Source organism: Eucalyptus grandis, chromosome 1 (assembly GCF_016545825.1).
Source record: "Eucalyptus grandis isolate ANBG69807.140 chromosome 1, ASM1654582v1, whole genome shotgun sequence".
Lineage (NCBI taxonomy): Eukaryota > Viridiplantae > Streptophyta > Magnoliopsida > Myrtales > Myrtaceae > Eucalyptus > Eucalyptus grandis.
The window spans coordinates 44,910,323-44,927,201 of NC_052612.1; the positions used below are offsets into that span (position 1 = coordinate 44,910,323).

Genomic DNA, 16,879 nt, shown 5'->3' on the forward strand with positions numbered 1-16,879 from the left:
ATGACCAGGCGCTCCCTAATTTCAGGTCAATACGCAGCCGTCAGCTTCACGCTGTGGGGGCGTCCAGCATGTGCTGTTTGGTAAGATTGCGGAAAACTGGGGACGGTACGAACGCTGCGTTTATTTCGCAATAAGTAATAGTACCTTCATTGTCTACAAAATTATTTATTATCTAATTATTTCAAGCGATATAAATAATTTTTTTTTCAAAAATATTTTCAAAATCATTTTTTTTTTTTGCAAAATAAACGAAATCAGAGGCTTTAAATCAATTTGAGATAATTCACGAATAATGATCGATACCCATGAAGAGCTTTGTGCAAAACGCACATAACACTACCACTAAACCAATAAATTGAGTTTTGGACGACGACTTGCCCGTTACCTCAGTTCATGTTCCGTTGTTTAGTTTTCATTGATGAAATCAATGCGATGCGAATAACCAATTGGGTCTTGGAGTGAGGACTAATCCACGAGTTGTTGTCTTTGATGTTGCCTTAGAATTGCATGGTCAGCAAATCGTTAAACTCATTGCAAGGTGTACTTTTATTGTATCGGATTTTCTAATCTAAATGAAATCTATGGGTGGTTGTACCAGATGTCAGATGGGAATGAGCATGGTAAGCAAATCCATAAACCTATTATGGGACGCACTTATTGTATCGGATTTCCTAATCCTTAAGACTTACCAAAAATTGAAGCCCACTGTGCTATTCGGAGCTCATCCCCATTCCGACCTTGTTCCCAACTCGCACACGCTAATAGGAACACAACCATAGAGCTCCTCTATATATCAATGCTAATTCCTCTTCCAGCTATTGATCACAATTTCTAGTGAAGAACAATTTCTAGTGACTCATTTTCAAATTGACCCATTCTTTAAATTTATTAATCCATATCCGATTCAACCTATATTACCAAAACACTTTCGTATTTAATCCAAAGTTGGAAAACTCATATCCAAGCTATAGTAAGAATGCGAAGTGAGTGAGCATGAGATTGAGCAAGAGCAAGAAAAAAAAAAATGTGAGTTGGGTCTAAATAATTTGTAAATCCATTTATGACCCAATTAACACTTATATTATGTTTAAACCCATTCATTACTCATTTACTCAATATAACCGACTTACATGATAACTTAATTCATATATATATAGGTTTATGACTCATTTGGACACATCTACAAAATCCCAACTTGGCATGGGGCTACTTTTAGTTTAGAACGGGACCCTTAATGCGGTTTTCAGTTGGGAAGAAAGTGGGCGGGCGATCCCTTTCGGCTCTTCGAATAAAAAGGGCGCAACCCCACTAAGCCGTGAGGCTAGGAACGCGACACACCGATCGGATTCGGCCAGCTGCCGTCGGTGATGCAACAGGGGAAGCTTCCTAGAATCGACAGGACAACTCGAACTCGAATCGGACACCGGAGAAGTATCGTGCGCGTGGGGGCAGCAGACAGGCGTCGGTGCGCTTTGTGGGTCTTTTGATTGTTCCAGTTCCTCTGTACGAGGCCCCCCACCCACGGGATGGGACAGTGAATCTGCCAGCTTCCAGGTCTCGCGAAGGGACCACCTCTGCGCGCCGGAGTAAATTCCCCACGGCGTTTTGGGAACGCCGGGAGTGGAATCCACGGACGCTTCGATGTGGTGGCGGAAAAGATTCGAAGGGGTTGGTCAACGGTCTATTTTGACGTGCGAAACCAGCTTCATAAGAATGACGACAGTTTGTGCGTTAGTCCGTCTCATCGGGTCTTGATTTTCAATCATACACAAGACATGTCCTCGGCATCGAGCAGCGAAAGACTGGAGTGTTCCTGAATCTGAATCCTGGCGAATAAGACTGCTTCACTGCCACCGAAAGAACTATTTGATGGGGTCAAATTCCTAACCAAGGAGCCGTCCGAAGATAAAAATAGGGCACAAGTTGCAGTATAAGTTTGTACAGACTTTGGAACTACAAGTTGACAACAAGATATAAACATGATCGCGTGAGTTGAAGATAAACATTATAGCTTCTTTTCTCACAAGACCGAAAGACGGTTTGGTCATTTACTCTTTACATTAGAAGCACACCAATAGGCAATAATGCCACATCCCTCACGAGAATGTCGCGAAAATCCAGTGCGATAAGTACTTCCTTGACTAGGCAGCAGGTGCCGTGGCTCTCGTGCAGGATGCTGCCGTCCTCCCTTATGCCACTATCGGTTGCTACAAAACACGAAAGAAAAAAAAAAGCTGAAACTTGATTTTTTTTTTTCCCAGTGTCTTGGATTAGTTAACCTGATTGCCCAGAGTTGTGTTATCATGTCCCATTTCCATGATGCTGCTGCAAAAGGCTGTTCAGAGCTGTTGCCTGTCGCAATCTCCTTCAGCGCATCATCAGGTGGATATAGGTACGAAGTCAAGTGAGATCATGCATAGTTGCCACTATGGTTTGCCCACGTATGAAGTGCATTTTGAGCACGAGGCACATTTTCTTTGCTGATGAGACTGGTCGATGGATCCTCGTTCAAAGATAGAGCGGAAGTTGCCAGTTTGGAGCTTGACAGATAGGATTCCCTGGCTGAACCGGTACTCCTAGAATCGCTGCTGATGCTACCTTCAGGAGTTGGATCGGTTGCAGCATTGTCTTGCTTCTTCGTATTTAAAAAGCGGCCTCCACAGCCTCTTGCTCTTCTCATGGCGTGCAGATGTCGGGACTCGTGAAGATAGGGCTGGGGGGCAAGCCAAGACAAGGCATTATTACCATACGGAAGAAGTTTGTGATCACTAAAAGGAATCCCAAGTGTTGCAGAAAGAGAGGAACTTCACCGTATTTGTTATACAAGTTACATCGTAATGGCAGCTGACGTCGGTTCAATATCTCTAGTTGCTATATTAGTCCAATGCCTTTATTCTCCTTTTTTACTTCAGTGAATTTTGCAAAAACTATATTAAGCTAGAACTCCTTCACATTCATTAGTGAAGCTGCAATTATCTGACTATAATTTGTTCACGTAAGACCAAGACAAAGTTGACTAAGATCATGACCATAAACAAACTGTGATACAGAATCTTCCAATTCATAAGCTCACTGCTTTATTCACTCAGGTTGAGCCTATTCAGATACGGCATAATGTTTGGGGCCAAAGAAGGCAAAGGGCTTTTACATGGATGTATGCAAATACTGAAAGGCATCGGATATACAGTGTCGTTTAGGGTGATGAAGATTCTGTTCGATTAATAAAGGTATGCAACGGAGAATTACCTTTCTCTCTCTAATCAACTTCCTCGCTAGCTCGGCCTTGGCTCGCGACTGCCTTCGCCTCAAGATACCATTGTACTGCTTGGCATTCACATAAACAGGTTCCTCCGCCACTCTGAGAGGCAACCCCAATCTCAAGGAATTGTACCCGAGATACTGAGAATGTGCCTGCACATGGTGCAATCGTCAATCTCATCAGTAATCCTCTATCTGCGTGCAGCCTCTATGCCCTCTCACAGTCACCTCAAGGCTTAAAATCTGAGTTCATATCTGCACGTTGAGTAGCTAAACCTAAGGTTGTTCATCATGGTATCGTGCCATTTATGCTCGTTTTGAGGGTTTCAATAGTAGGCTGAGATCGAACTAAGCTAAAGTTCTCAACATTTGGCAGGAGGAGCACCTACCGATATCTGAGGTCCATATGCTGGCTTAACTTCATCATGGTATTGCTCAGAATATTCGTACGATCCACATGCCTGCATGGAAGTTCCTTATTAGAAACGGGGTCTCCTCTTTCATAACTATTTCCAGAATATCCCCTATGTCATGTTTGTTGGAGACTTCTTCCCACTAGAAAAAGCCTGTTGAAGTGCTCAATTGATAGGAATGAAGATTGCGGCACATGCAATTAACAGTTCAAAAATCTGACACCATGCTACACATGGGAAGCATGCAATCGCCGCACCACCACTCACACAGACATACAAGACGATGTGTGTTTCTGTGTGTGTGTGTGTGTGTGTGTGAGTGAGAGACAGAGAGATTACAATCGGGTGGCAAACTTGCTGGGACGGCGCTGTAGCATAGTCTGTTGATGTTGGCAGCAGAATCGAGACACCCTCTGTTGAACGTCTCTGCTCTTGTTTAAAGAGTTCTGCCATCGCTGCCCCTGTAAATTATAAAAGCTCAGATCATCATGAAGATAGCAGTATCCCTCTTCCTCATACTTGAAAAGCTGATATATCATTGCAGACACTTAAAGCCATGAGATACTCAAGTATCCAGAAGCATTTGGGAAAGTCGAATTGACTTCTCGAGCAACACATTTTAACCCAAGAGAACTAATTTCACGAGCTTTAGGTCGGTGCGTACAAGCTATCTTGAAAACTTGCAAATAACTCTAGGAGATTGTTGTTTCCACTAACATGCAACTAACCAATCCTAAGAAGAAGGCACGCAAAAACCAACACGATATACAATTCATCACGAGATCCACGCAAACATACTTTCATGCCATATCCCTCACTCTGAAAGAAAGAGAGTCTTTTAAGAGTCTAGGCAAAGATATTGAAACCCATCTTCCCAGGCATGTACAAAAACAGGAAATTAGGGAAAGAGTTCGAAGGTCTCAGCATCCAGACATTGCACCTGTATAGCATTCGGCAGTTTAACTAATGCTTGAGCCTACTTGAAGTTGAACTTTAAACACGACATAGCATGCCATGCAACAATAAACTTTTTCCTTCAATAACTTGGCATATGGGAAAAACATCATTAAAAGGTAAAAACCCCAAATAAATGATGCCTCGATTAATTATCGTGGCTAGGAATTCTATGGCCATATTTATTTTCTTCGAACACAGTGACATTACCTGATTGGGAAACCTCTGCATGGTGCCTATGTTGGTGAACACCGTTAACCTCTGGAGCACCTGTCGACCGTAATCCGATAATTTTAGTCCCTAAAGCACGGTCTGAATTATTTCCTGTCGGCTGATCATCCAAGCTTTTCAACATATCCACAATGGTAGCGTGATGTTTTTTGTGGAATAGAATGGATGCACGCCGCCTCCATTTGCATAAGGATTTACTTCCAGTTTGTTATTCATGTTTCTTCCCATCTTGCTCAAGTACAAGCAACCGGAGGAAGAGTATTCACAGCAATGGTTCCTGCAGAGATATGGGAAACGTTTAGCTTATGGAACTACCGATTCCAATGCAAGAATGAAGGCCGCCCCGATGGGATTTCCCTGTATAATCCGAAACTAACAACCGAAGAGGAAGGTTGCAACGTTTCCAATCTAATCTCTGAATCTCCTCACATGGATCCCTAGGAAATTCAGTTTTGTATGCTTTGCCTCAAGGTGCTAAGCCAACTTATGGTGAAAGGATGCATTCGAGTATTTTTGTATTGAGAATGATAAACAAGCAAAAAGTAGTAACGACACTTCCATCTACAAGTTGAAGAACAGTCCACAAATTCTTCCTATTTTAGAACTCGCGTGTCAAAGAAATATGAAAAGGTAATGAAAATTTCCGAATTTAAGCAAATGAAAACTTTATGAAGTACATCATCTCCAATACTACTGGTGAAAAGAATTCACAATGTGGAGTCGATGATACACTCAATTATCAACACTAATGACTCCTAAAACCTAATGCCTTTGCTAAACACCAACTATAAATCATGCCATTTTACTCATATTTAAGATATAAAAAAGAATAAGAACGTTACTTGCGTTTAGAAGTGGAGTAAATGCACGGAACACGAAAGAACTTTAATTTGATCGAGCTGGTGAGAGACAGACTAATTACTTGCCAAAGTGAACCTCCTAAACAGCTATTGTATCACCTAACATTCATTTAAGTTAAAAAAACAAAACTCGGGACCTCAAAACAAAGATATAGTTCTTGAAGAGTTGAAGAAGAATTTCTGCTAGAGATATAAACCCGTTATATCGAATATATCGAATAGCTAAGAACACTTCACATTTGATTCCCATTCAAGTAATTCAAGTCATTCAAGCGACAGGCCAGATCAAGTCAACGTTCATGTTCGATTCGATCGATCGCCATACAACTAAATTTATACTTAGTGACCAAACCATCGATCGAGTTTTGAATTGTAATCACTCGCTTCGATCTAAATAAAAAGTAAAGTATATAAGCAATTCGTCTTAAAATCAGATTGGAGACAAAACCAAATTCAAGGCAACCAAATTATTGCCTCAAACCGATTTTCATCCGAATCACGGCATGGAAAATAGAAGGAAAACCCCTCAAAATACATCCATAATAAGCACTTAGAAAGCAATAGCTCGATAATCCTCGTGGACATAACGAATCTCCATTGATAGAAGTGCTGAAAAACACATGCTATGCATGCATGAAGTGTACGTACATACTCACATGCCTCACGAACTTTAATTAAAGCCCGGATCAATCACGGGCGACACAGAAAGAACACAAACACAACCAGCAGATGTACAGTCTTCAAATAATTGGAGCCGTAACAGTACAGATCGCCCCGCGAAGTTCTCGCGACACCGAACTTCTTCCACCAGCAAGAACTCCATCGACCCGAGTTTCGTCTTCATGCACGCGCGCCCGCGCGCACACATACAGACACCCGTACATACACACACACATACATACAGCACACAGACAGACAGAGACAGACAGACTCGTACCAACTCCACAGAGAGAGGAAGAAGAAAGAGAAGAGGAAACTTGGCAGAGCCTTACTTCTCCAAACTCAGTTCTACAACCAGAGAAAACCCGCAGAGCTTCTTCTACTGGCGACGAGCCGATCCCAACCCCGTCGACGAATCCTCAGATATATGGGAGTCGAGAGAAGGGGAGCAGCAGATAGCATCACATCACTAGGAAACGGGAGAGACCAAAAATGGAAAAACAATCATTTTTCCGCGAAATTATTTAAAAAAAAAAAAAATGGAACAGAGTGTAGATAATTTCAAAAACAAGAAAACGGAGGAGTGACGTTGAAAAAGTATAATTTGGATTGATTAATGTTTTCGGAGGGATCCCTTGGGGACAGGTGGAGATGCCCAAACTGTCCGGACAACCTCGTCGCAGTTGTGCAATGACGTTAATATCCCTTCGCTTTACCCCACGGGACCAAATCGCCCTGCCGTTACCGGCATGTTTAGTTTATCTGACGTGATCTCTCTCCATTTTCTCGGACGAATGACGTCATTAATTAAATAAGGTAAGAATTGCGTCCCTGTCTATCTCGCTTTCGTAGCGCTGATAATAAGATGACATGAAGCGAGTCGACAATTTCTTGACGATCGAAGACGATAAAATCACCTGAATTTCTGGAGAAAAAAAAGAGAAAAAATTCATCGAAGTTGTGTCGGGGTCTTGAGTGATTAGAATGGTTTGAACGTGATTAAGAAATTTTCCCGATGTGTATTAAGTCTAACCCACCCTAACGCTACCGGAGGGGTGGCATAGGTCATTAGATTGTGATTTTTCTAGGCCAGAAATCCGTGCGATTTGTGGTCTTGAATTCAAACGTCAAGTTTGAGAAATTGGGCTCCTTTTGGAAAAAATGGATTGGGGTTGTGATAAAGTCGCTAACTTGTGGAGTGGATTTTTGATTTAGATGTGAGTGGTTCGCGAAGTAGGGATACCTGCCTTTCTTAGGTTATGGATATGCGGACACAAATGTTCTTGACTGATAATGACGATGATGATGTTTTTATGCATGCCCATGTGAACTTTGACACCAACTTTCTAATTATGGAAATGAAAAGACGATTAAATCGGAGTTCCTCCCTTGGGAATCTTTCAAATTACCACTGCATAGGTCTTTACATATGAACTTCGACAATAATTTACTACTTATGGATTTTGAATTATCACTAATTAGCTCTTTATATTTTTGTTTTTAATAATCTACAACGGTTTATTGGTGCGATGCTCATCGTTCAATTGGATCGTAGATGTTGGATCAATAGAGAAGGCTTTCATTGACTTGAAAAGCTTTTGTTCTGAGCTAATACTAGACAAATCAACCAAATATTTGCGTCGTCAAATTCTTTGAACATGCATTACAAATGGGATCAAAGTTGGGTGCAGTGTATGGTACCGAATTGATTTCATCAATGTACGAGTTTTTAGACTCAGCTGTGATTAAGACGTCGAATTTTTTATTTATTTATAGAAAGTCAAATCGAATTTGGATTGGTATATTGGGCAGTCCAAACTCTAAAAATGAATGACTTGCTCATTATCTCCCGTTCCGTGCGCTATTGGGATTCAATATAGGCGAGCCCAGCGAGCCATAACCTTCGTAATCTCATACGTAATTACAAAAAAAAATCATTTATTATATGTAAAAATGTTTATTTATTTTTTTAAGTTATTTTTATCTGATGAATGACCTCACAGGGAGCACAGACTGGTGGCCAAAGGAGATCAACTAATGAGGTCATTGGCACCAGGCAGGAGGGGGGGGCAAACCCGTCCCGACACATCCTAATCAACTGTTAATCACGCTACTTAACGTTAAACCAACCATTATCTCCCCCCAAAAAAACATAAAAAAATCCGATTTTTTTATAAACCACGTTACAGTTTCCGGCACCCGTGGTCCCCTCCACGTGTCCCGCGTGGGGAAGTTCAGCCACAGGAGGGGCGCGTGGGCCCCGCCCCCGCGCGGGACAGCGCGAGGCCCGACACGTGGTGCCCGATCTCCCGCTAGTTAACGGCGACGTGGCCGTTAGGCTGTCGTGGCGTTAGGTGACAGGGGCTGTCCTTTTACGGGGAGGCGGGGACAGGCCACGCGCGGATCTCGCGACGGCGACCCGGCGGGAGCGCGGCACACGTGTCGCGAGCCGGGGACAGGGCGGCGGCGATCGCTCCACGTGGATTATTCGGAGAAGGTTCAGGAAAAAGGATTAAAGCAGTGAGGGCCACGTCGACCCCCTCGCAGCCGCGACCGGCGACCAATGAACGGGGGACGAAACCCTAAGGTGGTCGTCGATTCGGATTCCGACCGGCGGGCGGCTGTCCGGTGCGTCGGCTTTTTGGCTGGATAGCTGCGGCCTCGCGGATTTTCGACCTTGGAAGGTGGCGGCCACTTTGAGTTGCGGGGGTCACATCGTGGTTTTGACTTGGCTGCTTTTGCCTTTCGCCTAATCCGCTGCTTCCCGAAGCTGACCACTCGCCCACCCGCCCTAAGAGAAAGCCTCAAGCCAGAGATTTTTCAAAATTTAAATAGTGTGTGATAAAATGTAATTTAAAAAATATATTGATGGCTTAAATGCAATTGGAGAAAAAAAATAAAAATTTATCAAGCGAAACTTAGCTGTCGAGAAGCCGACCCTAGGTAAGGCTAGCGGTAATGGCTCGCCGGCTAAGGCCTTCGATGGCGACATTAGAGTTTCGAGGACATTTTCATAATTATGAAAGTACATTGAGAGTAAAATTGGGAGAAAAAAGTCTAAAGCAACTTCGAACTTACCTTGGCCAAATGTCTTTGGAAAATGTGATCACATTTTTCCATAATTGTCCAAAAATTTGCGAGCATTTGACCAAGAGACTTTGAGTCTTAAAGGGTTTTGGCAAAACCAATCCAAAACGTGCCTAGTACGTGTCCTACCAGAGGGGTTCCATGAATTTTCTGAGAGTTGGTTCTCAAAGCATGTGGTAATTACTGGATCGAATGAGAGGGTCCTTGTTTGATCTTATGTTTCTTAAAGTTTCATGTGACACAAGATGTTGTGTTGGAGTCGCGTAAGAGACATGCGAACCTAATTTTGTCCAGTTGAGACAAGCGGAATCAGTCATCCATGGATTACACAAGGCCCCCAGTCCTACACCTTCTGAAAGCCTATTTAATTCTAATTAATGAAGTAATTCTTCTCCAATTGTATTTTATTTTAGAGATGATACAACACCTGATATGCCAAATTTAATATTCCCAAGTTTAAGTTGATTATTAAATTTATTTTCGGACTATAAATTGATATCCCACTTTTTGTGATCATCCCTGTGTCAAGCTTCCTTTCATGAATGCATAAACTTCAAGCTCTTACGGGACTCCAACTCTACATGTCATATCATATGAAACTTTAAGAAATGTAAGATCAAATGAGGTCCATCTCATTCGATATGCCAATCATTGCATGCTCTAAGAACGAATTCTTAGAAGATCATGGAACCCTTCTTAAAGTTTCATACGATATGACATGTAGAGTTGGAGTCACGTAAGAGACATGCGAACATAATTTTGTCCGGTTAAGACGAGCGGAATCAGTCATCCATGGACCACATAAGGCCCCCAATTCCACACCTTCTAAAAGCCTATTTAATTCCGAAGAATGAAGTAATTCCTCCCCAATCATATTTTATTTTAGAGATGATACAACCCCTGGTATGCCAAATTTAGCTGAAAATTCTCGAGTTTGAGTTGGTCATTAAATTTATTTTCGGACCATAAACGTTTCTAGAGATGGATATGCCACTTTTTGTGATCATCCTTGTGTCAAGCTTCCTTTCATGAATGCATAAACACAGGCCTTCCATGAAAGCAAATCATGAATTTATGACTTGCAAACTCTGGGCATCTCCACACCCCCACCCAAAACTATAAAGAACTAAGTAAGATCTGCAAAAATGAAAATCACCTCCTACTTAGCTTATTTACTGAGGAGTCATCCAACCCATGGACCGCTTAATAGAGAGTTAACAAATCCAAGAAAGGGGACCTAGAAGATTAAATAGACATGAAAGTTTATTCAGTGCTTCATACATTGTTCAGACCTCTTGCTTCCACTAAGTCGTGCATGTTCCACCAAGAATTAAGCAAAAAGAAAGAAAATTCTGCGAAGATTCGCTGATCACTTGAGAAGAATCGGACTTGCGGTGCCGAAGCAAACGCTGGAACCCAAACTCTCAGCTAACCACACTAGCAGAAGCAGACCTATATCAATCAACGATACAAGACTACCAAGAACTAACTTTCATCAGGCCTAATCCTGCAGGGTGCATCCTCGATGTTGTTTGCGCCTGATCTTCATGTTGAGTACCTAATTGCAGACTTGAAGTTTCAGTCGCCTCCTAAGTAACTGAATGAATCAAATACGTATCCAGAAAAGGGCAGATTATGTCGATACATTACGGAATGCAACGAGGAAGAATGTGTCTATATCGGGGTGAGTGAAGAAGGTTGTAGGAGATTTTCTCGGCAAGCCATTCAGAGCCAACGAAACCCTCCTCTTCTTCATTGGAGCTGGCGGACAAGACAAGATCTCTGGTATTCTGAACTTTTCTGCCTTCGGCGTACAACAATCCGTTAGTGGAACATCTGTGGTTTTGCCAGGAGGTGCCATTAGTGAGAAGCTCTCAAGGGTTCCTCTGCTTTGAGGGATAAATGTGAAATGATGAATCGGTCGAAGGACCGCAATTTTAGAATTTAACGTGAAAGGAATGCGAATGGCTAATATAGTCGCTTGTCTCGTGGAACAGTTGGATCATTCATGGATTCTAGTTGAACTTTTGTTTCAAAAAACAAAAAAGTGTGACCTCAGAAAGAAGCACCATTTTAGTGTTTTCCACCGTGACTGCTTGGAAGTGTTAAAACCTGGCGGCAACAACAATCCAAAGAGCCCCTGTTTTTATCTGTTTGAATACCTGGGAAAGTTTCTTCGTTCTCTAGAAGTAAAATCCAAGAGAACCCTACGGCAGCAGCTAACTGCTTCCACTAACTAGCTGATTGAAGACTCATTCAAAACTCTACCAAATCTAGATAAGAGAGAAGCAACTTTTCAGAATAACCCCAGCATTTGTGACATAGTACTACGATTAAAAATGTACTCTCTTCACAAAATCCCATTTCGCGCATTATTGCAGCTTTTCTTTTGGGGCTTTTAATAGTATGATGATGATCAGATGGTGATCATAGATAAGTTAGTATCTGCAGCTGAAGTACTTTCTTTATTGCGCAAAGCTGTTCTTTTTAAGATTATTTCTTACTTTTTATCTGGTTCCTGTAATGAAGAGCAAAGTCAGGAATTGTCAGCTGGTAACTGGGGGGACATGAAACCAGATGAAAGAGTGCACCTTCATACTTAGACATCGTCATCCGGTTTAGTCACAGCTAAATCCAAAGAAGTCCTTGTTCAAAAGATACACACAAAGAAAATTATGCCAATCAGGACTGAGTTTCACAAGAGACAATCTCAGGTTTTGCCTACTACCAGGTTCCAGTACCATATTTTTAAAGCACTGCTTCATCTATCTCGTTTATGAAATAGATGGAGCAGCAGCACAATCGATACCAAGAAAAAGGAGCAGTGAAATAAGAATAACAGTTCATACAAAATACATCCACAAGTGTGCACATGCGCGAGTCGGGAGAGAGAGAGAGAGAAATTTTACAATTGCTGAACTTGAGAAGAGATATCAGTACATTTGCTTTATACAAAGATTTTATAGACCCAACAAGGGCAAGTCAATCGAACTCCTAATTCCGGCTGAAAAGCTTAGTCAATCCTACTACAAAAAGGAGATGCAAAATAGAAAAAAACTTCAGAAGCAACAAATTCTATGACTCTGAGCCAGACCTGGAAGATTCTTCTTCCTCCAATGGCCTCTCGCGAGAAAAAGGTGGTGGTGGTGGGTCAACCGTCAAAGTACCCTCTAACACCTTAACAACCTCCCCCATTGATGGTCTGAGCCGTTCATCGCTTTGTAAACACCAAAATGCAATCCTCATGACCCGGTTCAACTCTTCTAAGCTGACCTCGCTCTTTATTCTTTTATCTACCACCTTCTCGACCTGCCCAACGATCATTTCGTTGTAAGCCCACTTACTTACACTCTGGTGATCACGACATCCGCTGACCAAAGCAATCACCAGCTTCCCAAAATCCTCCACATCCCTCTCAGCTGACGTGTCAGGGCTTAGTGCTTCACCGTGAATTATTGAGAGCCCAAACTCAGAGACCTTGGCATCTAGATTCTCATCCAGCAAAATGTTTTCACATTTCAAATTCCCATGACTTATAAACTCTCTACATTCTGAGTGCAAATAAGACAGTGTCTTTGCCACGCTCAAACACACTTCCATTCTCTTCTTCCAAGTTAATCTCTTACTCAGCTCAGGGTCTTCAATGTACTTCTCCAAAGAGCCGTTTTTAGCATATTCGTAGACCAAGTGCCTGTGGATAGACTCGCAACAATAGCCCTCCAACCTTATGAGATTTTTGTGATGAATGCTTCCCACTCTCAAGACTGCAGCTCTAAACTTCCTCTCTGCCACAGTTGCCTCCACATCTTTAATTGCAACGGGCTGCCTATTTGGGAGCATTCCCTTGTACACCTTCGGCCCAATTTGGTGCTTAAAGTTTCCAGTGACTTCTTCAATCTCCATGAATGAAAACACGACCAAGCTCTTTGAGTAAGGATCTTTACAGGTCAATGCGGGTCTCTTCCAAATCCAGTTACGCCTTCTATAAATATAGAACCCGACAGCTAACTGAATTCCAAGGACTGTAACGAAAGTTCCAGAGGCAGCTCCGGCCAGACAAGGAATGCAAAACCTATAAGACTTGTTGACAGGGATAGGCGCCGGAGACGGTCTTGGACGAATTGGGTCAACAGCAATTGGGTCCGAACACTTCTTAACAAAAGATACCGAAGTTAAAGATGGATCTGTATAACCAGTGACATAACGAGACGTCTTGAGTAGACATTTTGCTGATCCATCGTTACTAAATGTTACAGCAGTACAGAGCGGGTCCTTCAGGCACAAATCTTTGCATTGCTGTAGACTACTTAGGACAACTGAATCATTCGCTGGATACATCTCATGAAGAAAAGTATGCTCATAAGAGACCATGATAGAACCGGATTTGCATCCCTGCTGATACGGAAGCAGGCATTTCGAGAAAGACGCAGAAGCAGACTTAAATGGACACACACAATCAGGTAAGCCTGAACTGTTGAAAGAGCATATTCCATAATCCCCACAAGTTGCAAAGACATCGCATTGATTATCAACCGCTTGCCAGACTGCTATCCAAGAGGCTGAAGCTTCTCTCCATGAGTACATACGTAGATTACCATCAGTATCTAGCCTGAGAAATCGAAATTTCACGTTCTCACTGTGATCATCCCCAAAAAGAGAATCAATAGGCTTTGAATTCTCATTTAGAAGCAGCAGAGCTCCATTAGCTGTGAGGACAGCACTGACATTTGAATTCGAAATCCTTCCAAAAGTCCAATATTTGATATCGGTCTCCCATCTCAGTTGTAACTGACCAGACTCATTCATATAGAGACTGTAGTAACTTGACATTGAATTCACCTTCTGTGCTCTGAGTGTTTCAAAGACCAATAATTTCTGCCCTGGGAGAAGTGTGTTAGATGGTTTGTCAAAACTCTGCCAAACTTTGTACCCCTTGTCAGTGAGAAGGATAAAATTGCCATCATCATTTAGAACGGCTGAAACTACTGCCGATTGACTTGTTTTACTGCTCCAAGCAATGGTGCTTAGTGACGAATCAAACAGGATGAGTTCTCCTTCTTGGGTGAGCTGAAAATAAGACTTGTTTCCAACCATGAGGTCAGCTCCAGCAACCCAAACCACTTTTTGCTCATTAGCAGGAATAGAGTTTGAATTGAAACGGATGCCGACACTATACTGAAATGACTGAGGCGAGCAGTTATAAAACCCAAGTGCAAAATCCCCATCGGAGGAGACCCAGAAGTTATTGTCTTCAACGGAAATTTTTGAACCTAAGGGAACTTCTGAAACCACGGTCGACGATAGCAAGTAGCCAGTGGCGAGGTAAATCCACAAAAACCAAAACTCAACCTGTTTAACCATACTTAGATGCTAATATATGGGAAGAAGGTACATCCGTGTACCCTACGGCCCCACAACTAAAGCTTCAGGACAAGCCGAAGTGACAAGCACCAGTGAGAGAGTGATGATGTAGAATCAAGCAAGATGATTAACAAACCTCGAAATTCTCAAAGCAGCCATAATGCAGATGGCAGCCAACAATAATTCCAAGGAAATGGCATCTTCCAACCTCAGCAAATCAACGAGGAGTTTCTCCGATGTAGGAGCACATTTCAAAGATAATTAGGTGAAATCAACCGAATTTCTAGAATCCCAAGGCGGTTTCGAGGCGAAGCAAACACAATTCAACGGAAAAATCCAGTCGTCGGCGTTCGGTACCTGAAAAGACAGTCAAAATCAGCAGCCAGAATTAAGAAGCCGGCTTGGACTATAGAACCCGGCCTATGTAAGTAAACAAGCATAGGGGTCCACTTAATCATCAAAGGGTTGAAGCCAACGCGAGAATAAGGGAGAAGAGCTCGCAAAATACAAAAGCTTTACAGCATTGGTGACATGTGGAGGTTGAAAAGGAGAAACTTTTTTAATAGGAACCTGGAGAAAAAAAAAAGTTAAGGGGATTAGAATTGAAAATTAAGCACAGCAAGGGGTCCCAATCAATGCAAAACCAGCCACTCCCTTGCGCAATGCCATCGATTTCACGCTACAGAAGATAGACCGTCGACGGCTATACTGTTAACAACCAAGATTTCTAGAGGGATGAGTCGAAAACGGGATAACCCAGCAACATGCACAAGATCAAAAGCCAAGAAATCGTAGCGACCCCATCGACTACGGGATCTTACTGCTGCACATGAAGACCGCGAGACCGAAACCCACTGAAACGTTTCGACAGTTCATTTTCAAGAAACCCAACAAGAGATGGTAAGGAGGAAGAAACGCGAAGAACCAACAACCGAGCCACCACAATGAGCAGCTTCCACGACAACAAAAAAAAAAAAAAAAAAAAAGAACTGACCAGATACTAACAAGCTCAAAAGCGCAAATGCAAAAGGCGAGCGAAGAGAAAGGGCCTGACCTGAGCATGAGGCAGCGAAGCCCCCGACCGACTCGGTCAAGAAAAGGAAACCCAGGAAAGAAAGCACCCTCGGAGCCTCCCTCTCTCAACCCGAAACCCAAAAGAGAGAGGAAAAAGATTATGGGGACAGAAATGCGCGTGGGAAAGATAAGTCTCTAAAGGGGGGCTTCAGAAAGACGGGATCTTTTCGAGAAAGTGGCCGGCAATGCGGCCGGAAAGCAGCCAGAAAGCGGCCGGGCGCGCGCGCCAGAGACAGAGAGACAGAGAGAGGTTGGGAACAGTAACAGAGAGCAGGAAGTACTACCCTCAGAGCGAAGAAAACGAAGGCGAAAATGACTCCTCAAATGAGCGGACCACGAGTCAAAAGAAGGGCAAAAACGCAAGCGGTCGTGCCCTTTTCATTATTAAGATAATAAAAAAGATGGGGTAGTAGAGAGAGGGTAGGGGGTGGGATTTTATCTAATATTCTTGAGCGGGGGGGGAGTAGGTAGGGTACGCCCAAGGCCAGTTGCGGATGATGCGGCTCGAGAGGAATCCAATGGACCCTTTTCTCGGCCATTTTTGGAGGAGGGAACGGGGTTTTGGACACACCCTGTCCTCGACCTCTGTTCCTGCCGAGAGATGTTCGGCTGAAAATTTGAGAGTTGATGGGAATTGGAATCCCTCTCCTTTTTGTTTGTTGCCTTACTTTATCCCCTCGCTGTATTTCAAGCGACAAAAGCGAGGTGTGAAGGAACGAATGTAGGCTCCATTCATTTATCGAAAAATAACTTTGAAGAAAAACGTTTTGCGTAAAAAAAACATTTTTCAACAATTTTCTCATTAACCACATTTCCAAATAAAGGCATGGAAGGGGAGGTGAGGGTTAAATCCCTACCTTCTCGGGGAGATGGGGTGACGCATAAGTTTGAAGTGGGTTTTCGACTCGACGCCCTATAAGAGGTAGAAAGAAAAGTACGAGAGTGAGTGTAGAGTAGGAATAGAGTAGGGAACCGACAAAA

General features: G+C 42.8%; 2 protein-coding genes across 4 annotated transcripts; both read right to left on the reverse strand.

Moving 5' to 3' along the window:
- Positions 1–1,903: 1,903 nt before the first annotated feature.
- Positions 1,904–6,912, reverse strand: LOC104445232 (nuclear transcription factor Y subunit A-7). The gene is made up of 6 exons (XM_010059058.3): positions 6,709–6,912; positions 4,836–5,133; positions 4,011–4,132; positions 3,648–3,719; positions 3,247–3,411; positions 1,904–2,713 (listed from the first exon to the last, which is right to left on the reverse strand). Exons 2-6 carry the CDS (start codon positions 4,978–4,980, stop codon positions 2,411–2,413), a joined length of 807 nt encoding a protein of 268 aa, XP_010057360.2. The 5' UTR covers positions 4,981–5,133; positions 6,709–6,912; the 3' UTR covers positions 1,904–2,410.
- A 5,434-nt stretch (positions 6,913–12,346) lies between these two features.
- LOC104445253 (G-type lectin S-receptor-like serine/threonine-protein kinase SD3-1) lies at positions 12,347–16,307 on the reverse strand. Of its 3 annotated transcripts, XM_010059088.3 has the most exons (3): positions 15,879–16,307; positions 15,344–15,394; positions 12,347–15,181 (listed from the first exon to the last, which is right to left on the reverse strand). In XM_010059088.3, the coding sequence occupies exon 3, from the start codon at positions 14,822–14,824 to the stop codon at positions 12,539–12,541; it is 2,286 nt and encodes a 761-aa protein (XP_010057390.2). In that variant the 5' UTR covers positions 14,825–15,181; positions 15,344–15,394; positions 15,879–16,307; the 3' UTR covers positions 12,347–12,538. The 3 variants fall into 3 exon arrangements, with proteins under 3 accessions (XP_010057390.2, XP_010057381.2, XP_039171298.1); XM_010059079.3 differs by lacking the exon at positions 15,344–15,394; XM_039315364.1 differs by lacking the exon at positions 15,344–15,394 and having other exon boundaries at positions 16,183–16,292.
- Positions 16,308–16,879: the final 572 nt, after the last annotated feature.